This window comes from Anastrepha obliqua, chromosome 2 (genome assembly GCF_027943255.1).
Source record: "Anastrepha obliqua isolate idAnaObli1 chromosome 2, idAnaObli1_1.0, whole genome shotgun sequence".
NCBI lineage: Eukaryota > Metazoa > Arthropoda > Insecta > Diptera > Tephritidae > Anastrepha > Anastrepha obliqua.
Window position 1 is genome coordinate 64,958,893 of NC_072893.1, and position 24,983 is coordinate 64,983,875.

At 37.0% G+C, this 24,983-nt stretch overlaps 1 protein-coding gene across 3 annotated transcripts in view; it reads right to left on the reverse strand.

The window, feature by feature from the left end:
- The window catches only part of LOC129239531 (MICAL-like protein 1), a 234,199-nt gene that overhangs the window by 139,248 nt on the left and 69,968 nt on the right, over positions 1–24,983 (reverse strand). For all 3 annotated transcript variants that reach the window (XM_054875078.1, XM_054875077.1, XM_054875079.1), the window contains exon 3: positions 1,821–2,085. In XM_054875078.1, coding sequence (XP_054731053.1) covers positions 1,821–1,972 — 152 coding nt within the window. In that variant the 5' untranslated portion in view covers positions 1,973–2,085. The remainder of the gene's footprint in view (positions 1–1,820; positions 2,086–24,983) is intronic.

Here is a 24,983-nt window from a genome sequence, read left to right on the forward strand (position 1 = left end):
GCATCTAAGATTTATGAAACGAATTCATGGAAGGAATTAAAAGTTCGAAATTTTTAGTAAAGATTTCAAGTCCATTAGTAGTCTGTCACATCGTCTTTAGGCGATTTCTTGCTGGGTAAATATTTGTAGTTCGCTTGTATAGTTTATTGTCTGCTGATGTGTTTAAGTATACTAATATATGCTAAATATTATATACGAGGGTTGCCCTTTATATTTTGAGCCTCAGCAACACTACGTGTGTTGAGCTGTAGTTCGGTATTTTTATCGAAAAGTTTGGTATTTTTTAGCATAAATTTACATATAAGGATTTTATTTTTTCGTTTTATTATTGCAGTGAGTTGAAAAATTCACCTCGCCCAAAAATTGGAATTAACTCGCAGGAATTTTCGTGCGATGAATTATTACGATTTTCGAGGCGAAATATGGAGAGAGAAGCTCATCGTTCATCTTACTTCGACTTGGCGTTGAAGCACGACACCTATCTTTTGATATCGAGGTGTGTCCTCAAAGAAGGACTCGTGTCAATTGGCGTTAAGAAGTTTTGAGGAAATTGAGCCGCGATGGTTCAAAGCACGTCGTTACAGGTGATGAATCTTGGATCTATGCATAACAGCCGTGCATAAAACAGCAATTTACATTATAGGTTTTTCAAGACGAGCTTCATCCAACAAAAATTGTTTGCGGAAGAAGCACCTCAAAGCAAATGACAGCAATTTTTTCGGTAAATCTGCTCATATTTCTATCATATCAACTCTAAGACTAGAGAAACTTAAAACTTAATTATGTGTGGTACACAACCTAAACCCACCGCCGAAGAGGAATCATCTTTCACCAATACAATTAGAACTCTCACGTATCGGCTCACACAAGAGAGACTATTTGAGCACTCAAAAGATCGAATTAATGGGTCATCTGCCTTACAGTCCTCATTTAACGCCTAAATAAAATGCGAGGCCAACGTTACTCAACACCTGAAGAAGCTGTTTGTTTTGGGGTTACTGTGTTTTCATTATCGGGCGCAAACATAAAAGACAACCCACGTGTTTGCTATACTATTGTAAACTACTGACTGCCCGTTATTATTTTGTCAATACCTAATCTTATTAAGCCAATTCAAACCGGGACAAAGTTTGTATCTTTGATACCTTTCTAACTTCAATACTCTAATCGTTCAGTCGTTAAATTGGAGCTGACATGAGTTTTAAATTATAGATTTTATGTATTTTAAACGCAATTTGTTTAACTATTTATAAGCTGAAACTCTTTAATAACTTACTCTAGTTTCAAAGGAACTGCTCAAAATAAAAATAAAAATCAATAATTCTTCTCTTTGTAAGAATACAGGTTTTCGTATTTATTTTTCCATGTATTTTTATTCAGAAAATGTAAAGCAAGTTGCTTTGTTGCTATGAAAAAAAATCACAAAATCTCAGAAGCTTGAAGCGAATTGCTAAACTACGATGTCTGCGTACGAGGATGGGTCTAAACATACTCCCCTACAAAATTATGGAACCAGCACATATTAGGCCTCTTTTTTTCGCCAAGCGTTAACTAGCGGCGAATAGATGAATCAACTGGTATTAAGAAACATATCTTGGCAGCGCCAGAATTACATTTGTTTGTACGACAGTGAGTTATACGAGTTGAATGAGGTATAACCATGCTCGCGAGCGGCGAATTTTGCTCGATAATTTTGTTGTTGCTTTCACATGCAAATTTTTCGTGATATAATGGCAGATATTTGACTGTTCAATCAAGCGCTAAACCATAAAATTTTGTGTTTTATTTATTATATTAAAATGTGTTTGCATTAAACTTACATTAGATCTGGGCGGAAATGATGTATCATAGCGCAAAATGCCAAACCATCTCGCCATGATGTGGTCATATTATCGATTTTGACACCCGGGTAACCCTCCGTCATACGTCGGCACCATAACTCCAAAGCTTTTGTACCACGTCGTTCGGCCATTTCCGCTGTGTTTTTACAGAAGTTTTTTATATGAGTTTATATTGGTTTTAAAGTTAATTTTTTTTTTAATTCAGTTAAAGATTTTGCGCACCGTGTCAGCACTTTCGGAGAAACTGCAATTAAAGATAAAATATGGAAATTGATATTTAGTGCGGTTGTAATAATTCTCTACTATTTTAATAGATAGGTATTTAAGGTATACACAAATTGCCAGGGGGAAGTACAAAATAAAAATACATACATATTATATTATAAGTACTCAACTGCAAATGCAAATATCATAAATATTGATGAAATAGAGAGTTAGTTATTGTATGCAAAACCTTTTAGGTTGCTCAATATGAAATGCCCATTTTTCACATCATTTAATAGCGATGCCTAAACTTAACTCCGTATTTGTCTTTTGTACTATTAACCCTTTGGGGTTGAGTGCCGGCACTTAGCCGCCCAAATTAGTTCGTAGTTGTAAGGCTCGCGACGCCTGTCGTTCTGAGCGATAAGATATGCATAGGGATAGTAAAGGAGTCACGTTTTCATTCAAAGACATTAGGGGCCATTAGCGATGAAGTCCTATCTTCCTTATAATGTGAGACGACGGTAGAGTAATTTCTTCGATTCAGTCTCTCAGGGTCTCTGCCAGAGGAACCAGCAGGCTTTTTATATATTATACATATATTATATTTTATCCTACGCACGATGGCTAAGCGATCTTGAGATGATACGTTAGATAGTGACAGTTCTGACGAATATTGCTTTGAATCTGATAAGACGGAAGATGGCGACATTACTTTGTCAATTTGAACGATACCACATAATGCCGGAATATAAAACGTTTACATAAATCCAAAACCAAACTTCTTTTTTTTCAATTTGTCTGTTTATAATTAATGTTTAATTTTATGAAAAATGTTCCTTGTATTAAATAAAGCCTTAGGTTTTATAACATTCAACGTATTTATTTTCATTACGCACACTCCAATACCCCTAGTCCTCCGCGACGCTTGCCCGTCGACCGGCTCCGTCCTCAAAGGGTTCAAATTTGTGGGTACTTCCCTTGTTTCAATTTAAAAAAAATGTTTTCGTAACAGAAGCAAGTAGAGAAATTATGGGTTCTTTGGATTATGAAAGGGCAGATTACGCTGTTGGTTAAATAAGATTCAGAGCTAATTTCGGAAATTATAATCTTCAAAAGGAGCCTGGACAACGAAGCGTGAACTTCAGATTCATAGAAAAATGTTCGACAGTTTAAGGGAAATTACCGTACCATCCGATGGTACGACAAAGCCAAATCGATTCACCATTTCAAAGTTAATTGAACTTGACGGTGAATATTTCGCAAAATCGACCCGAAGTACTTAATTCAGTTCCACCTTTTCAAGACTTTCGGCAACACCATCCAGCAACAAGTGCTTTCGAAATGGAGAGAATATGGCCTCAATGCATGATCGAAGATTTGTAGTGAAATACTTGAAAAAGTTTGTTCACTGGTGGCATTCGACTTTTGACACTCCCTTACAAAAGGTTGTATGTAAGAAGGTGAATAAAGTGGAACAAATTAAATCTTTTTTTGGTAAAAATGGAAGCAAATAAGTATTTTCTTGCTTAAATGGAAACAAACTGCGAACGGCTTAAAAAATAAATTTTAAATAATATTTTAATGTGAATAATGATACAAAAGAAGTTATTAGCGGAAATTGCCAAGTCTAATATTAAAACAAGACAATATTTCACCTAATCGCAGATTTTATTTTGTGAATTAATTATTAAATTTAAAACCGATCGCGAAGTTGCGAAGCTTCGCCAATATGAAAGTATTTTGTTAAGAAGAAATAAATAATTGGCACGTACAATTCTGTTAGGTGTTTGGCCGAGATCCTCCTCCTATTTTTAGCACGCGTCTTGTTATTGTTCCACAAATGGAAGTACTCAAAGTTTTAAGCCGTTTTCGGCAGATGGTTTTTTATGAGGAGCTTTTTCATGCTGGTACTGCGTTTTGCTAAACCTCCTCTGGACACTTCATCCATCCAAGGGAAGGTGGGCTCATTGGAAACAAGTTCCGTCAACCCCAACTTTTTTATAATGAAGTATGCAATGTTACCGATCACGTCGCGACTCCTTAATTAGTCCCCTTGTTGTAACTCTTTGGGAAATGCTAGCGCTTTGCAAAATATGAATTCCGTCTAAATCACCACATCATAAGAAATAAAGCTTTGTAAATTCTCTACTCATCGCTCTCGAATCGCGTCAAGTACTCTATTATGTTCTCACTTAAGCGGTATGTATTTTATGTCATACCGTTGAAAACTCCTTAGCGAGTTGTTGCTCGTATAATGGTCTGATTCTAAAACTGAAATGTTTTTTCAACAAATTTTACTTTTCCTCCACTTTTACTCAAAATTTCTAGAGCTAGCAACCCAGTGCCTTGCTAAGGGAGCCGATTTGTCAAGAAAGAACGAGAAAGCTGCTTACTGAGCAAACGTTCTATCATTGAATCATGATGGATATGGAAGTACATTTTTTTTTTAAATAAATATTTCTTCATATCATTCCTTAGCATTTTACTTCGGAACGGGCAAATCAACCATTTCATATTGAACGGCTAGAATATGATAGAATTGAACAAACAATTGAACCAAATACTTGTCTTGAACTTGTCCAACCCCCCACTAATCTAATATAATCAGGGTTTGCATTAACTACTTCGTAGAAGCAATGCCAATGAAATCTTTACCCTACTCTCGCTACTACTCCGAACTTGAACAGATGAGTAGTGGAGCAGGTAGCGCAAAATGCGGAATCAGCTGTTTCGCCCCGCTACAAGCTACGTTTCGTTACTGATAGTAGCTCAGAGGAGTAGTAAAAAATGTTCAGTGCTCTCTGTAGTTTTAGTAGTAGCAAAACACTTGGAGTCGGTCAGAGCGCTACTTGAAAAATTATTCATCCGCACTCCAGCTACCGCTACTATTCTCATTTCTGTTGCGCTACCACTACTCCCATAGGTGCTATATACTTGAGCAGTGTTCGTTTTTGTTTTGTTAGATGCATTTTGTATGCGAATAAAATTTGAAATTATATTTTTTTATAGCTCCTGAACCCAAAGATTTGCTTCAGAGTTTTATCTGAATATTGTTTTTTAATATTGAGCTAGTAGCTCTAGCATTATACATATCGGAAGATTTATAATTTTTGCAAATGGCGTCGTACGTCAGTCATATTTGACGCTTATGAACTAGACAGCTGTAGTATAGAAACGAATAAGCAATGGAGGGTGGCCAAGTCAAAATAAAGAATTCCGTCAACCAAATTCTTTTTTTTTTCTTTATTTATTTATTTAGTAAAGAGTTATTTGAAAACAAAATTGAATATGATTGATGATTAATTTTGCGCCATAATGATAGAGCACGTGACAGACGAAATGACTGTATATCTAAACCCGAAACTCAGCGGATACTCTTATTTGAAGAAATGACCAAAGAGGAATTTGCCAGGATTGAGTACCTACGAATGCGAATATGGATACTGGTTTAAATCTAGTTGATACTATAATTAACTTAAATAATCTTTTTCAAAAGTTATATTTAACTGATACTCGTATCGAATATTCAAGGGCGAAGGTTACGGTTAAGGAGATGTAGACATGACACAAAGTCGCAGCTACTAAGTGCGGCTGTTTTGACGTTCAGCCGCGATTTTGCATATTGCGGGAACTCTGTATTTGCCTTGAGATGTGAGAAAGGTTCGCGGAATATCGTACGCTGAGAGGCTTCTCCATAAGAAACTGTTCGCAAAGTGTTACATATTCGTATGAAAATATACTCGAGCCAAACAACAGTCGGAGTTATCAGAATGGCGATCCCTTATATCTGTCCAATTGGCTGCCACAAAAATTTACGGGATTCTTTTATGCATTACAATGAAAATAACAACAATAACAAGGCGAAGGTGTCGGTAAACGATCGTCTACGGTGAAGCCAGACGACAGGCGACAAGGCAGTTAACTGGAAAGCGATTAATGCAGATGAGCATTTTTACAACTTGAATTTTTATTTAAGTACTTAAAGTAAATGAAAATGACAAGTATGTAACTAAATACACACACATGCATACATACATAAGTGCCAATATAGGTGTTAGCTACAGAGGTAAAATCGGTATTTACTTAAGTGCTTATGTAAGTGTGTATTAAGTGCCTATGGAAAGCTATGTACGCGAAGCTGTCTTCAATAAATTTATGCATTCACCAAAGAAATCGTATAAATGCCAATGCGGTGGAATGAGTCAATGATCTCATCTCAGCGCATCATTATTCTCGAAAAAAGAACAATTTTCTATGGTAACCTTTTGCAGTTAAACTATTTTCATCACAGAGGTATTGAATTGCAAAAGTACTTTTTTCTATTTTATATTTATTGTAATTAACACTGTAAAAATAAGGGATTTGAAGAGCGGATTTCATTATAAAAAATACTTTTAAGCTAAAGTTAAGATCATTTCACATTCACTCAAGGCATGGCGAAGGGTCGAAACTTATAAGAGCAGTCCGTTTCATTGCTAAGGTGGATCTAGAGAAAATTGCTAGGTAGATTTAGAGAAAAAAATTCGAGGCTACAGGCCATGAAATGCCGCACATCTCTCAACGAGATGGCTGAGTCATTTCGTCTAATGGTAACATGGGTTCCTGGCCATTGCGACATTGAGGGTAACTGCATAGCCGATGAACTATCGAGACCCAGCACCAAATTGGCCGATGAGTACACAGGCAATGCCATATACATATCCTTACAAACATGTAAACTACTTACCTTTGAGGAAATCGTAAGAGCAGCGAATGCAAGATGGCATAGCAAACCCACCTGCAGAATCTCCCGACAATTGTGGTCGATTCTCAAGGATAAACGCACAGAATCTTTGCTAAGGCAAAATAAGCAAAGTTTGAGAACATTGATTTCAGTTAGAAAGTGGTCACTGCCTAATGGGCAGACACGCTCAGAGGATGGGCGTGCAAACACATGACTTTTGCAGAAGCTGTCTAGATGAGGAAGAGGAAGCGACGATCACGCAGCTTCTGCGCCCATGTCCTACTCTATCCAGACGTAGGTTTACTATTTTAGGTAGACACTTTTTTCATGAATGGAAGATCTCTGTTCTACAAAAATTTGGGATATTCAGGAATTTGTGAAAAGCACACAATGGTTTTGGGGAGAGATAAGGAGAAGTTCCCCACGCGGCATCACAATGGGCTATGAGCTTTAGTGTGTCCCTCAAGATAGCCGCTTCAATCTAACCTAGACTTGCGTAACCTTATAGGATCAAGGATCAAATCTTTCACGGTAGAAATACACTCGAAGGTTTGTCATTTACTGCCGCCCCGCTATTAAAAAAAACTTTTTCTATCATTTATTATTTCGAATGGTAATGGCGCAATATCTAATTTCGATGCGGCGGCCGAATAAGATGTTAAAATAGTTAAGTTAGTTCAAACCTCCTCATTTAATAGAGTTCTTAATAAGACTTTTCATTTTTTTAATATTTTTCATTTGGAAAGCACCCTGAAGCCGTTAGCTATATTTGCTAACTTAAATTATTATCAAAATTTTTTCACAGTGTATTGAGAATTGAACTTGACAATAAAGCAACCGCAATATAGCAGCCATACGCATAATCATATTTGCATACACACACACACACCCAGCCACACATACACTCATACATACATATACAAGGGCAATCAAACGAGGCAAGTATTACTCATAAAATATTGCCATTCTAGGGAATGACCCTTGAAATTAAACTGAAAGCAATTTACAATTGAAAATGTGGGTAAGTGACACTCTTTTTACGTATTACTAATGACAACAACAAACATGCAACAAATTCAAATCATTTTTGATAAAAAATAAGACCGACTGTGAAGTGGGTTTACATATAATTGAAAAAATAAACTTTATCTTTCCGAGCAATAAAACTACGGAGCAGTTTACAAAAAATCGTATCTGTATCAAATATGCTGTGAGTGACTGTATGCAGAAGTAGTGCGCCAAATTTCGAAACGAATCGTCAAGCTCTTGAGTAGAGGCGTACACGGACTTCAAAAATAAAAGGTTTTAGAAAAACGCCTTAAAGTTTTGAACACTAAAAAATTCAAAGGAGCAATAGACGCTGAAGTACTTCGCGGGTCGACTTAACATTTTGCCAAAATTTTCTTGATATATTAAGCAAAATCAAAATAGAAAAATGTAAGAAAAAAGTTCAAATACCTATCGTATACACCGGACGAAAAAATTATGAGACCAAGACGATTAGGAAAATATCTACTAAAGCAATAATAGAAAGATGTCCCACGTTTCGTTCTTTGTATGGCATGGATTGTTCGGCATCTCATGGGGGAAATTATTCCCCTTTTATCGCTGGTATTTTAGTTACACGCAAATTCTGGTTATGTGCAAAACGAAATAAAATATAATATAAAAGCAAAAGCGTTTCCCTTTAATTTAAATGTGTGCAATGTACTTATAAGTTATTACGTTAAAATTATTACATTATACGAGTTTTTGATCGGTTCATCTCGTTCTCATATTTATGTAGTTGTTTTGGTATAGAAATAAAAATAAGCCGCGCGGGAAAGATTTGTCTCAATTTGAGCAGGGACAAATTTTAGCATGGGGAGGAGGAGACCTTAATATGCGAGAGAAAACTTCAAAATTAAAAAGAGGCAAAGCTGTGGTTTTGCCTTACTTTCATACGAAAGAAAAAAGACGGATGCACCAAGAGAAGTGGCAGAAAACCAAAACTGCGCTAGAGATATTCGAGAAATGAAACGTTTAGCTGTAAATAAATCAAGTAGCCCTGCTGATATTAAACACATTCTTGAGCAACAAATTTTACAATCGGTTTCAAGTCTGGAATGTGTAAAACGAGTATCTAAACCTAAGTTAGCCACACGACTAAGTGTCAATTCTGCATCGCTTCAACTATAGATTGACGACTTCATGAAGTCTACCCATAGAGGACGTTGGTTTGGGTTGAACTCGTGCAGAGTAGCCAAATGCTTTATGACAAACAGGAAAATAGTGATCGTTCCCCTAAAACTCAGCAGAAAGGACCTGAGACTACTGGTGGGTGTAATCATGCATATAGCTACCATGGGGGTCGTCGACAGCCCGATATGAATATCCTGTCTTGAGGATGACGCCACTGCAGAGCTCTTTCTCTGTAGCTGTCGGGCGTTTTCCAGAATCAGACTTAGGATATTGGGTTGCGATATACTGAGTATGGATAAAGTTCATACTCTTCCTCTTCCGGATCTATTAAGCTTCATCAATGAATGCGAGAGATATGTGGAAGAGTGACGGCAAAATATTTTTTCCGTCTTACCACCCACATTTTATCTTTCCTATTCTTTCTACTGAATTCTATCCGGGTGTATTACTACATTTGTACTAATGGTCTCCTGACTGAGTGCTTGGGCTTGTCCAACCCCCCACAAATCTAATCTAATCCAACCACACGTACAAACAGGCCAGAAAAATACCGATTTTGGGAAGATAATCAATCTGGACGAACCAGATGATTCCCATATGTATTGGCATGATAAACGGAAGAAAAAGTAGAAGTGAAATGCTCGTCATTTCGGAGTGGGTTCTGTCATGGCTTGTGAAGCCATTAGCGTCAAAGGCCAAACGCCTATACGTTTCATATCCACAAAAATGAATAGTGTCAAGTATATAGAATTTCTCATTACTTTGTTTGAAGATAGTCTCGATGAGGAGTGGATTTTCTAGCATGACAGCGCAGTCGTTCATGTTTCCAGAACAACAAAAGAGTTTTCCACAGCAGAAAAATACCAATTTCAGTTTGGCCTGGATGCAGCCTTGACCTCAGCACAATCGAAAATATATGGGCTTGATAGTGCTAAAATCCCTAGAAAAGCGATGTCGAATTCTCAAAAATTCATCAAAAATTAAAAAAAAAAAACTTAGTCAAATCGATGTCATATCAACAAGTTACAATGAAAGGAGGATCCAACACAAATTACAAATTTTATTTTAAATATAACAACATTGGTCTTATATCTTTTTCGTTCAATTTTTCTTTTCTTAATAATTAACTTAAGTTTCATGAAAATCAGGAAATTTTTAAACCATTTATCATGAAGTGTTTAATTACTAAAAATATAAATTGTTAGGCCTAAACTGAATATAAAAATATAAGAAATTTAGCTGATCTTATAATTTTTTCCTGTGGTGTATATTTTGTTTTGTGTGCATACTCGTAAGGTTCTAGTTGCGTTTCAAATCACTTGCAAAAAATATTTACATATGTAGACGGCTATTACTGCTAAAATAACATTGATTTTAGGCTAACATAGACTGTTTGACTGCTTTTAAAATATATTATAAAGCGTTTTTCAGTAAGAGCGCTTCAACTTTTTTTTTTTGAATGAAACACAAACGGTTTGACTTTTTTAACTAACTTTTTTTTATTATCGAGTTTGAACATATACATTTAAGTATGAAATTCGATTTCTTTTGCATGACCACCGCGTGCACGTTTTACGAAGTCCAATCGTTGAATCCAATTTTCGATCACTCTTTTGCATAAATCGGCCGAAATTCCAGCAATTTCGCGTTCAATATTGGATCTGAGCTCACAAATCGTCCCCGGTTTGTTACTGTAGACCAATGACTTCACATAACCCCAAAGAAAATAGTCTAGAGGCGTCAAATCACACGAGCGCGGCGGCCATTCGACCGGTCCATTTCTGGAAATAATGCGCTCATCGAACTTACTCTTCAACAAATCAATTGTAGCGTGTGCTGTGTGGCTTGTGGCCCGTCTTGTTGAAACCACTTGTCGTCTAAGTCCATACCATTCAATTGTGGCCAAAAATAATCGTTTATCGTGTCGCGGTATCGATTTCCATTCACAGTAACGTGGCGATCGTTCTCGTCAACGAAAAAATATTGGCCAATTACGCCGCCGGCTTGTAAACCGCACCAAACAGTGATTTTTTCGGGATGCAACGGTGCCTCATGAATCACGTGTGGATTGCTTTCTGCCCAGGAACGCATATTTTGCTTGTTGACAAAGCCATTGAGCCAAAAGAGAGCTTCATCACTGAAGATGATTTTTCGACTTTAAACTTTCTTAACAGAACACGCATTTTTGTAATAAAATTCAATGATTTGCAAACGTTGCTCAAGTGTGTAGGGTTCCATGATGAAATGTATACTAATGAAGTTTACAAATGACAAGCGAAAAATAAAAAATATTGCGTCGTTCGCCCTCCCTATTGGAAAAAAGTTGAAGCGCACCTATTGAAATATGGCGCACCATTTGTAATATGTCTACCACTGTTCACTTAACATTTCTGTTAGGCCAGCAGTAGATGAGTTAACATAAATCTGAATGCGAGTTAACGCACTTTGAGGGCACAACGATTTCATGCATGTACATGTATATTAGGTCGGGTCGATTTGTGGGGAGGCAAAAAATCGCCCATTGCTCTGTGAAAATCATATTCTAGGGATCAAAATAAGAAACTTTGCCGAAGGAACCATACCTCTAAAACGAATTCTGATGTCCCCCAATTTGGGTCGAACTTTTTAGTTTGTTTTCTCATGTAAAGGCCAAAAATGGTGATATTTTGAAATGATTGTATGGGGAACCCCCCAGGGGAGTTCCAGGGGGTGTGCCACTGGCATGGGGGATCGGGCGTCCAAAGTTAGTGGGGGTCGGTCATACATTTGGACTCGATTGGAGCACTCTAAATGGGTCAAAGTGGGATTTTTCGTTTGACCCAAATTGGGGCAAAGTTCTTATTTTGATCCCTAGAATACGATTTTCACAGAGCAATGAGCTATTTTTAGATCGACCCGCCCTAATGTACATATATGTATATCTGCGCATTTAAATGTGCTGCATTACGGTAGTCAAATGTGAACTGCAAATGCTAGATGAAAATAGACTATTACTCATTATCGCTAATATTTTTTCTATGCCAAGTCATTTCAATTACCCTAAGCTGTTGTAACGATTGCTAAAATCAAATAAAATTTCAACCGGTCAGTTACTTATTTATTTAGCGTAAAAAAATTGTTTCCACTTATAAAAGCACTTTCTTGATAAACTGTATGCCGAAATGATAACCCTCAGCTTTTGAAGTGAGTACAAAATTAACAAGCATGCAATTAAGTATAATTTGTAGTATTCATATGCGCATATACACATACACACGTACGTGGTTACATACACAAGTATGTGCAAACAATTATTACATATTGTGCAAAAAAGTATACGAATAAACACAAAACAGATTAGTAGTTGAGGTTCGAGATAACGAGATTTAAAGGGGCAAACAAAAAAACTGCCTGGGAAGATTACTGACGGTTGAGGTCAAAATGAAATATAAACCTTTTGCATGAAGCAACTATGATTATGATGGCTTTAATGATTATGGGAATTCGCAGTTGTTAAATGCCATGCTATTTATGCATGCATTCGTAATTATGATTTATCAATATTCACCACTTTGTTGCAACATGAGCTTTTTTTTCAGCATACTTACATACATGCATGTATTGTTCATGTACATACATACATACATGTACATATGTATACTTGTACGAATATCTCCTCTTTGCGGTAAAAACTTGTCAATAAGCACACATTGGCCTGCCCTCCCATAACCTTGACTAAAGGCTTTAAATTTCACAGTGGATTAATTTTACAAACATCCACACATATTTGGGTACTTTTTTTGTTTGTGCAAACATATAAATACATATGTATGTAAGTAGTCATCTGCACTCTTAGATGATATTGTTATGTTGCCACAACGGTGCCATGGCAAACATGAAGTGCTTACCGCAGTCAAGTTCAGGCTCTTAAGCAAATGCACGCCTGTTGCAGGTGTCTGCCACAGATAATTTGGCATTGATTGTGATAATGACATTCAAATGCTGCTGTGACGTATTTATGTGTATATTTATGTATGTGTGTGCCTGTACATACATACATATGTATATCGGCATCAAACACAATTGCTGATTACAAACAAAAGGATAGCAAACAGACTCAATGTCAATGCCAATGGATTAGCAACATGACTGAAGGCAGCACTTAGCGACTCACACATGCATACATACATGTAGAAGTATATATATCTTTTTTTATGTTTTTGTATTTTTTTGTTGTTGCATATATGTGTATTTGTATGTAAATATCTGCCAGAAGAAACTTTCTTTTCCAAAAAAATGTATGAAACTAAGTAGCTTACGAGCGTGCACGAGACAAGTTTCACAGTGTGGCAGCATTGCCACTTTTACTTGTCACTTGTAATTGCATATTTACTTCTGAAAGCCTTATATTTGCATATGCGCTTACATATGCGTATCTATATAAGCTTGTAATCGCTTTGTCGACTATCAGCAATATGTTAAAAATTAGTTAAACGAATATTTGTACAAGCTAAAATAACCAGTGACAAAAATCACAACAACAAAAGCATATGCCATGCCACTTTACGCAAACATACAGGGTTTTTCAAGTTCGCGTTTGATGCTATTTTTTAGCTGTCCTATTCGCAACTGAGTTGAAAAAAAAATGGTTTAAATAAAACCACTGAAAACTAGTCCAAGATTTTCGAAAATTTCGAATTTTCGCAGATCCACTTTTTCTTAGTGGATTTTAATGACAAATTTTTATACGCTTCTCGCGCGAAGTCTCACTAATTTTTGTAAATTGCAAGCCGCCATTGGAATGTGAAAAGAAACTCAACCTTGAAGAACCCTGTTTATTTAATTACATATTTACATACATGTGCGTTTATGCACGCATATGCTGCTATGTATGTTATGTTGCTGAAAAACAAACAGCCTGTCTGTAACAGAATAAAAATCACTTAGTGAGCTGTAATGTTGCTGTTGTTGTTGCTTTGTTTTCATATCACACCTTTAATACAGTCGCTGAAGTATTTGCTTGGTTGAGGTCTATACAAAGCTTAAGCCTTAAATACTCACTTGACACACATACCGAGCCGCCAGCGTGCAGCAATTGACTGACTGACTGCCTATCAGGCTGCCAGTCTAGTTGCCTTTCATAGTGAACTACCCGCATGAGCCTTCACATCTGCGTTGTAGTTTAGGCGCGAGCTACACCGGCTGGAATGTATCGTAGCGACTATTCGCACAGAAAAATTCTTTACATGACTTTTGTAATAAAAATTACATACTTTGATGAAAGCGAGTATGGCGGCGTGTTTTTGCATAATTTTGACTATTTCGGCTGCCTCATATGTATATCTACTTACAAATTTTAGCCAAAGCATTTTAAACAAAAATGGTCACTAAAGATTTACAAAATTTGTAAAGAAAATACTCAGGAATATGATTCTTAAGAACAAAACTAAGCTAAGCTAATAGATAATTCGTGCTCGGAGTAAAAAGTGTGGAGTAACTCCTCACAAATATTTTTCTAATATTTCTGAAATTTTTAATATTTTATTGCTTATCAAAAGTTGTTTTGTTTAGGTTTTTATTGTTTAATAATAATAATAATTTTGTATCTGTAGTTTGTCCAATAACCGACACATCCACTTAAAATATATTTTTATTTATCCCACTATATGTTTTAGAAGTAGTTAATAAAGAGTGATCAGATTGGTTGGATAGGGTTTTTTTGACAGATCACGCCACCAAGATCGTGTGATACCAGACCTTTGGACTTTTATTTGTGAGGGTATGTAAGGTCTAAAAGTTTTGTGGATAAACCAGTTTCCATTGTAACATTGGAAGCCAACATTAGTAAAGTTATTCACGAGATACCGACCGAAGTCCTCCAGCGAGTTATTCAAAATTGGTGTTTAGGGATGTCCGAATTAAAAAGCAGTTGCGGCCAACATTTGAAAGGGATTATATTTATGTAATTAATAAATGTCATGAATGGTTCTACACAAATGTAATAAAGATTGCCCAATCAATTTGGATTTTCGTTGCTTTATGCCTTAGAAGTTCCCTCGACTGCTCCCGATCTACCTGAAGGATGTCGCGACTTTGCAAGTTTGCGCACTAGCACAGCCCTCGCTGAGTTGACGCGAGTCCCATCTTTCCTGTAACAGCCCACCGGTTCTCAAGCGAACCCCAATCTCTCCTTTTTTCAATGAAACCATCTTCAGCGTCCCCTGTCTAGCCAGGGGGAAGAACTAGAACGAATTCAAATAATGATGGGCAGAAAAATTGCAGGTACAAAGAAAAAATTATGCGGAAACCAGCACTCTTTATCATAGCCCATAAAATTATCAGCAATGTAATACTTTCTCTTGAGTCAAAAGCTGGCTCATTCCACAAAGTCCTGTATCAAGACTTACAACCCTGACCGAGGTCATTAGAGGAGAATTTAAATCGGACCGCCGAATGTCCACCCATTTTATAGAATTACAGCACTTATCTGTCTGATCGGCATTGAAGTATTTGAGAGTGTAGCCGTGGGTTCTCAGATGTCGGCTCAATTGAGTAAGAGCGTCGCGGTTCAGTTCGACTAAAGGAAGAGATCGTAGGTGGCGGAAACTTGACTATTAAGCAGAAATCCACGGTTGCCAGGGGTGTGCTTATGTGGTTTAGCGAAGTAGATAAACAGGCAAGCTTTTTTGCAGTAGAAGTCCCAGATCTTAGCAAAAATTGGCGCCGATATTTTCAGAGAAGAATGGAAGTTCTTCTCTTCTTCTTAATTTGCGTGTCCAATTGGACATACCTGATCACACCTTCTCCACCTGATCTTTCCAATGCAGAGAAGGCCTTCCTCTTCCTCTGCTACCACCAGCTGGTACCGCATCGAATACTTTCAAAGCCGGAGCGTTTCTATACATTCGGACGACATGACCAAGCCAATGTAGCCGCTGGATCTTTATTCGCTGCGCTATGTCTATGTCGTCGTAAAGCTCATACAGCTCATCGTTCCATCGCCTGCGATATTCGCCGTTGCCAACGTGCAAAGCTCCAAAAATCTTACGCAGAATCTTTCTCTCAAACACTCCAAGCATCGCTTCATCGGATGATGTCATCGTCCAAGCTGCTGCGCCATACGTTAGGACGGGCATGATGAGAGCCTTGTAGAGTATTAATTTTGTTCGTTATACGAGTAGTAGTAAAGAATGGAAGTTCACATCCCTACAAATTTTAAATGCCGATGACGCGAAAACCCTAAGCAGCGCAGCGTTCATAAGCACAGGAACATATTTTTTTAAAATCTAAAATGAATTAAGTTGACAGCGGCAATAGATATACACTGGCCAAGGCTTACTCTCAATTGGTAAAAAAAAAGGTTTATCTTTATTTTGAAAATCCGAAGCTCAAATTGACCTTTATGATGAACACACAAATTAGATTTGAACGCTACAGAAACACGCAAGTGTAATTCCCCATATGCCTATTATTTAACTGATAGCTTTTTTTCGACAATCTTCTGCCATAGCTAAAAGAGCTAATTTGTGTAATCCAGATTTCAATGCTAAAAAATTTATCAAGCTTTAATTAATGAACTGACCGGCTTGCAATCAATCTTTATTCTAATTAACCACCTCAAACTAATAATTATTAATACTAGTCGACTTTATTAAAAGAAAAAAACCTACATATGACGAAACTAGCCAATTTATTAGTGGTAGTGAAAAAAAAATACATATTCAAAGAAAAATACCTTCAAATACACGAGTATGCACGAAAATTGCGGCCACTTGGCCAACTGGTTTTGAAAGTTGCATGCAATGAAATAAAGTAAAAAAAGAAATAACAAATCTAAAGAGCCAGTAACACGCAATTCTACGCACAATTTAGCGCAGCGCAGACAAAATGAACTTTACACGCTCCATTTCATGCCCAATAAACCAAAAATTATGACTTCGTAAAAATTTCTTATGGGGCATTACTGTTCTTGGCTTAGGCAGTAGTTGAGAATCCTAGTAACAATGTACAATTGGTTTATTAAAAGAAAAAAAATTAGAAAAAAATCGATTGCTGTGCCGCTATAACCGGCTGGTATGAGGATGCCATCTGGACTTCAAGCAGCGGTGTGTTGAAGTAGCTTGCCAAAAACATCATTAAACTCCACCATTGCCCCTTCGAAGGCTCCTGAAATTTTGTTCCGTCAAGAGACGAACTCTGAACAAACTGGAGTTCAATGTTGATTATCCGCAAGAGTACACACTTTTTATATATGCCATAACTTCTTGGTAAAACTTGGTCGTTCAATATGGTATTAAGCTGGGAATTTCATGAGGAGCGCTGGCATGCTGTCTCAAAGCTAAGTAGCAAAATTCCGGTAACATTTTGGTTAAACTCTATAAAACTTTTGAGTTTGCGTTGTGAAGCTGTTAGAGAAGCAATGCCGTAGTTGCCTAACTGCTGCTCTAAGCCAAAACAAGACGAAACAAGACGCAAGAATCCTTGGAAATTTCGTGAAAAAACTAATAGTTTTTCGAAAACTCCTTTAAATAAATAAATAAATAATTAGCGTGTACACTTCTGCTAGGTTTTTGACCGATCCCTCCTCCTATTTGTAGCGTGCGTTTTGATGTTGTTCAACAAATGAAGGGTCCTACAGTTTTAAGCCGACTCCGAACGACAAATGGTTTTTTGTGAGGAGCTTTAGAAAAAACGAAGCTACGCACTTCCGAATCATAGTCACGCACCATCCATTCGGTTATGGGAGGCACCGGGAAATCCTTTACCCATAGTAAAATTCATATTAAATTATAAAGGGAGAAGTTACGTTCTTAATCACGGAATAGAGTCTATAGAGGCCACATATGACCAACAAATATCTCACCGAACACTAATAGTAATGAAATGTAATGGTAATAAAAATATTCACGCTAGCAACCATTCCGTACCAAGTTCGATCGGGCTCAAACAAAAATTCCTGGATTCAATACCCTTGAACTCGCTCAAAATTACCGTAGTGATCGTAATTGACTGCAAAACTCATCTGATCCAATTGGGAACTCATTGTAGTTAGTTCTGTGGAATGAGGGGCTTGAACACAACGAAAGGTCTGATTGCGACAACCACCCAAAATCTTTCTGTGGGTGCACTTAAGGCATGTAAAACGTTGATGAAGTTGGGAGCTTTCGCTGTGCACCGTCCACTGGCTTAAGTTAAAGAGGAAAATCGATCCAAGAGGTTTGCTACCCCTTCTTGCAGAGTTTATGAAGAATTTCTAAAATCTAAACAGTTGAGGTAATCTGGAGTCAGTAAGAGCACTGTTTAACTAACCGGATACTACGAGTTAGGATACCTTCTCGTTAAGATGGGACTAGGTGCAAAATGGGTTGCAGATTTTGGGAACTCGCTGAGGAAAGATAGAAATTCGACATAAGCCAACTCTTTGTCGACTTCAGAGCTGCCTGCGATAGCAGGAAAATTAGTTACCTATATGCCGCGATGTCTGTATTCGTCCCTGCAAAACTAATACAGCTGAGCAAAATTACTTTGAGCACCAGCCCCATCAGAATTGGAAACAACCTCTCTGAGCTGCTTGATACCCAACGAGGTTTCAGACATGGCGAGGACAAAGCAAAGAATATCTTGTCATCACACAAGAATTCAACGTATGCTCCCTTTGGTGACCTCATCACTGTTGGCAGTTATAAATTTGGAAAAATTGAAAACTTCTTTTACTCAGGAACCATTGTCAACAACGATAACAACCTCGGTCTTGAAATCCAACGGATGATCGCTTTTACCAACAAGTGCTATTTTGCACTAATTCTGCAATTGAGAAGTAAAGTCCTCTCTCGACGAACCGAAATCACAGTTTCTAAGTATCTTCTTGTGTACTCCTGATCGTATGACGCAGAAGCATAGACGATAGCAACGCCTGTTGCGACAGCCCTTCGAGTGTTCGAGAGGAAGATTCTGCGGAGGATCTTTGCGCCTTGGCGACGGAGGATATCGAAGCTGGTAGAAGATGAAATGATAAACCCCATAAGATGTACGCAAAAATGAGTACAGAAAAGAGAGTTAAGATTCAGCGGCTCCGCTGCATATGTTATTTTGTGCGAATGGATACAAACGCTACAGCTTTGTAAATATTCGATACGATGTTTGAGGATGATAACACAGAAAGAGGAAGGCTTTCTTCTCCTTGAAAGAACCAAGCGGAGACAGACTTAGCTTCACTTGGTTTTAACGCCGGTTAGCACGTGAAAGTAACGACTGACGCGATTTGGTGAATTCATCTAAACTCGCTTAGGCGACTACTGCGCCAAAAAGCAAGAGGGAGTTTGTTCTTGTGCTATAAGTCATAGAATCATACACCTTGGAGAGCGAACAACCACTCTATGCAAAATTTGGAAAATTAGAAAATTGAAAGCGCTTCATTTTCTAATGAACTGAAAGTCTATGTTTTGACTGATCTTATTTTGAAGGAGCGGCATAATTTTTAAATTTGTACGCCTTGGAATCCCAGCGCGAGTATTCCCCAGGACATAATATTAAAAACAAGATGGATTTTAGCAAGCGTGGTTAGCCGTGAAGCGACTAGAAATCGAAATATAGAAAAATCCAACAAATTTATATGTATTATTTATTATTATACAAGTTTTAAATAATTTCAATTATATTACACTGCGGCCGCCGTAGCCGAATGGGTTGGTGTGTGATTACCATTCGGAATTCACAGAGAGGTCGTTGGTTCGAATCTCGTTGAAAGCAAAATTAATAAAAAATATTTTTCTAATAGCGGTTGCCCCTCGGCAGGCAATGGCAAACCTCCGAGTGTATTTCTGCCATGAAAAAGCTCCTCATAAAAATATCTGCCGTTCGGAGTCGGTTTGAAACTGTAGGTCCCTCCATTTGTGGAACAACATCAAGACGCACACCACAAATAGGAGGAGGAGCTCGGCCAAACACCTAACAGAAGTGTACGCGCCAATTATTTATTTTTTGTTTACATTACAATTTTTGAAAATTTTGAGTAAAAAGTCGATTTGAAAATGGAATCTATCCGTCGCTCAATATTATGTAAAAATCGGCAGCTACGTTGGAGAAGAAGCGACACCATCTTAATCTGGCTCCGAATTCACTAGAAGGCCATCGACTGGGTTTGAAGAAATTCTCTGCAGGGATTCGACTAGCAAAGATTGCATATGTACTTAAATACGCATATATATATGTACATATACATATGTATGTGTATTTGTAAGTAATTTAGCAGCGAAGACCTTCACTAAAAAAACCTGAATGTCTGCAACAAATCACTGCAGCGTTCGCATGAGTCATGACTCACCAGACAACAAACGAGCCCACATATACCACACATATGCATATACATACGTTTACCGAACATATGTACACACACATACATACGAACTTACACCCATCCATACATACGAACACACATACATACATACATAAGCAAATCTACATTCGCATGCAGAATTTTGTATTGCATAGTCTCTCATTTGCGGTTTAACATACCCACACACACATACATATACACACAAAAAACTGTTATTTTATAGAGCATCCAGTTATATAGAAAAGTCTTATTGTGCTAAGCGCGGCTTTAGTGGGATGTCAATAAAAATCCACGCAGCCTCACAAAGAAAACCAAGACATTCAGGCAGATACATTGGCGTCAGAAAGTCAGCAGCCACCAAAGAGTTGCAAACCCAAGTTCAAATTCATCAAATGCAATCAACTGTTGCGTGGAGTGAAGGCACTGGCGAACAATGTACCATGTGGCATGAGTACAATGCAACACACTTGGAAATCGGTTGCAAAATACGAATATCTATTGTAAGTTTATTAGCGTTTCAACAAAAAAAAAGAAACAAAAAGAAAGAGAAAAAAAAAATACACGAAAAGAAGAAAAAATAAAAAAGTTATGCGTTGCTGATGTCTGATTGTGGCATTAACAAACCAATTCTTTTGTATTGCATTTAATTTTCTGTGCAAAGTCTGTTGTCAATTCGAACAATACCGGCAACTTTCTATGGACATTATTGCAGAGTGTTTTTATGTGGTGTCTTTAACACCATTTGAGGTTTTTATGAACTAATTTTCAGTAAAAAGCAATCTCGCACAACACAGCAACAAGTATTTTTAATGTAATATATTTTTTTTTATTATAAAATGGAGGGTGCGTTTCAAAGTAAACAGGACTTTTTCAGAACCACCACAAATTACTGGATCCTTCACTGAAGCTGTTAAATTTTCGCCACTAAAGAAAATATCTTCAAGAAAATCTTATTTTTTATAACCGCTTTTAATAGTAAATAGCGCGGAGGGACTATTTATTTATTAAATATTTCGTAGCTCGAGACACATAGAGGTAATTTGGTTCTTGATAAGCTGAACTATCCGGTCTTTCAGCGAGGGACTTGAGCGTAATCGCGGAAACCAATAGAAGGTGGTATCTGACTACTAACTGCAGGCTCTCCAAAGCGCTCTGGCCAAAACTGTATCTTGAACGGGCAAAATTTCTGCTTGGATTCAACAGTGGTGTTATAGCGGGCCACTGCACTATTGGCACCCTAGTCAGTGGAAAGGGGTTTACCTCACAATGACTTATGCAAGAGTTGTGGAGATGAAAAAGAAATTGAGTCGGTACAACACCTCCTCTGTAAATGTCCTGCCCTTCAAAGAAGCCTTGCCAAATATCTTGTCGATTATTTCTTTGGAGATCTGCGAAATTAGCAAAATGTCTCACTGGAGGGACTAGTTGCCTTCTTTAAAAGATCTAAGTGGTTTAAGCAACTTAGAGGATGGAAATTAAATGCAGGTATCACAATGAGCCTTAGGGCCAACGAGTGTCTTCTCTTAGACAAGAAACTTGGCTAACCTCAAGCTCAACTACTACATTGCGTCAAATTTGTTCATTTAACTTGGAAAATCGTTTTGTATCAAGTATCATCATCATCATCAGTGTTGGTTGGACAACCCTGGTTGGGTTTTCACCTGCTGCAGTAAATGCCTCCAATTGCCTCAGTTTCATGGTTGCGTCCTCTACATCTGAAATCCCAAAAACATGCGTCCCCATCTATACCGCCAATCCATCTGACTAGCGGTCGGGCCCTTTCCCTCTGTATGTAGCACTTTTCCAAGTATTTGTTGGGGTCGGCAACCGACATTAGCCCGAAATATGTGACTTGACCATCTCAATCTGTTGATCATTATTGAGATTATTACAGACGGGTGCATATACAGTTTTTCGAGCTCATGATTGTAGCGCTTCCGCCATTCGCCTTTATAATATACCACACCAAAGATTTTTCGCAGAACTCTACTACCAAAGATTAGTAACTTCTGTTTACCTGAAAAATCGATATTTCTTTGACAAACAAGGCGAAAAACAGTCCAAACTACTTGAAAGTTCAGCTGGTGTACACCAAGGCAACATTATGGGCCCCATCCTATACTTGCTATACTTATACGAGCTACCAGCTTCTGAAGAAACAATAGTCGACAAAAATGACAAACAATAGGCGGACGACACTGCAGTACACGCAACTAACGCCCACCCACATGTGGCCTTCCAACAACTACAGAAGGGACTTGATAAAATAAATCATTGGTTGAAAGAATGGCGCATTAACCCAAACGAGACAAAACCTTCCCAAGTCACTTTTACAATAAATCGGCAGACTTGCCTACTCGTTAAGCTCAATAATCAAAAAATCATACCCCAAACTAACGTCACAAAATATACCGGCATGCCTCTTGATAGCAAACTTACATGGAAACCCCATATTTTCTCCAACTGGCAGACTCTAGGAATAAAATTTAGAGACCTAAATTGGTTTTACAGCGAAATTCTCATGTTTCTCTCGAAAGTAAGCTCTCACTTTACTCTGCCTTCAAACCGATATGGACACATTGCATTCAACTTTGGAGCACTGCAGCTAACTCAAATATCGATATACTTCAAAGATTCCAGTCAAAAACCCTCATCACACGCCCCTTATTGTATCACAAATTTACAAATTCGTCGTGATCTCAAAGTACCCACAACAATTGAAGAAATAAGAAAATATGCCACATCACACAACACACGACTAATCGCACTCAAACCCTTTTGTTACAGGAATAATTGTAAATCCTATAACCTTTACCAGACTCAAGAGAAAATCTACAAAAGACCTCATGTGATAATAAATTAGTCTAAATTCTTATGTATCTTAAAATTAGTAAATGGTTGCATCACAGGAAATGGATTACATTATTTTTTCTTTGGATAATCATATCGATCGTATAGTGTCTAAATCTTATTCAACTTTGGGCTTCGTTAAGCGCAACTTCCATAAAATTCTACTATTCCACCATATACAGTAGTAGTCGTTTACTTTTAATTAATCTCAAATCGTTAGAATCTTAAAGAGCTGTGCTCCTTTGTATTTGATTTTAACATTACTAGCGGGGACAAAGATTGCCCGTTTCCAATGGAATAAATTAATTTCAATATCCCGCAAAGAAATCTAAGTTTCGTTTCCCTTTCTATGTGGGAATTTGTAAGACTGATTATGAACCAAATGTGCCTATTGATCGTGCAATTTAATTTCGAATTTTATGTTAGTCGACTTTTCTTATTAAAAAAATGCGTTTATAAATCGTTTGCACTCTCACTTTTAGCTTAGCCTCGTAATTTAAGTTTTCACTTTCTTAACTTACTGCTATCATCTTCTCCCAGTGGTGCATAGACCTCATTTCACTTTCTTAATTAGTCTGTAAGAAACTGTTTCATAGATTGAATAAATAATTATGTAAAATTAAAGTATAAATAAATATATTTAAAATAAATGTTATAATAAGCAATTTTTTTCAGCAGCAGTTGTTAATTTTGATACCAAAGGCTAGTATTAACTTCACAGCGGTGGGTTTGGTTTGCCATGAAATGTTGCTAGCAACATTGATTGTCAAATGAGAAAATGAGAATTTATGGGCTTCAGAAGCAGTTAGCAAATTTTGGTAAGAAAAGTGTTTTTAATCAAATTAATTATTATTATTATTATGAATTATTGAAGCAAAAAATATAAAGAATTTTTGCTTATACTCTCTGCAAACTTAGTCTTAGTCGAACGCCATGTCTTCAGAGTATTTGAGCTCAGGCGATCCACTCGCAAACGAACTCTCAGTTTTCGTTCAATTTTAAATGACATGCACATTTTAAATAGTGTGAACAAATGTTGCTGGCATCATGTTGCTGACATGTTGCGCGGTGTTTTCACGGCGTGAACTTTGCCGTAAGATACATACGAAAGTCTACCCAATTTGTATGGATTTTGACAGCCAAATTCATCTTATAAAAAAATCTTACTAAAAGCTTATGAAATTGTTAACCAAAAAAAATTTTAAAAATATTCGGCCAAATTTTGGCTCGCTTTTTAGCCGTAGTCGAAGCTGATGATGGAGTTCGGCAGTTCTCTACACTTTATTATACTAAAATTCAATGGGTTATAAAGCAGAGTACGAAGAATTTTTCTAGAAATTCTAATTAAAACCCGTTGAATGGTAATGAAAAGTTTGTGGAATTTCTGTAATTTTTGTATAATATTTTAAACTTAGATGTATAAGTTTTTCTGTTAGACAATAAGCTATACTTTTATAAAAAATATAGTGAAAATTAAAAAAAAAAAACAAGGAAAATAGTCAAATTCGGTCAAAATATTACGTGACATTGCTGCTGTACACTTTTAAGTAACTCTACACATCTTTCTCGTGAAGCTTTTTCTGAATTCTAAAGGCTGTCTATAATCAATCAATTTATTTTAATATTCGCCTAATCCACTCCAGGGTATTTTACTTGTACTTTATCAAAAGAATGTCGTAGTCAAGCATTTCAATATTTCGATGGCTATATCATTTTAACGCTTAAGCGGTTATCGCTCAAATTAAGATGAAGATATAATTTTAACTTAATGCTACACAAATTTTACAATTATTGATAAAAATTTATAAAACTTACAACCTTTCTATTCTTCGATTTTTGCTTCATTCAACAGCTTTAATCGCAGATT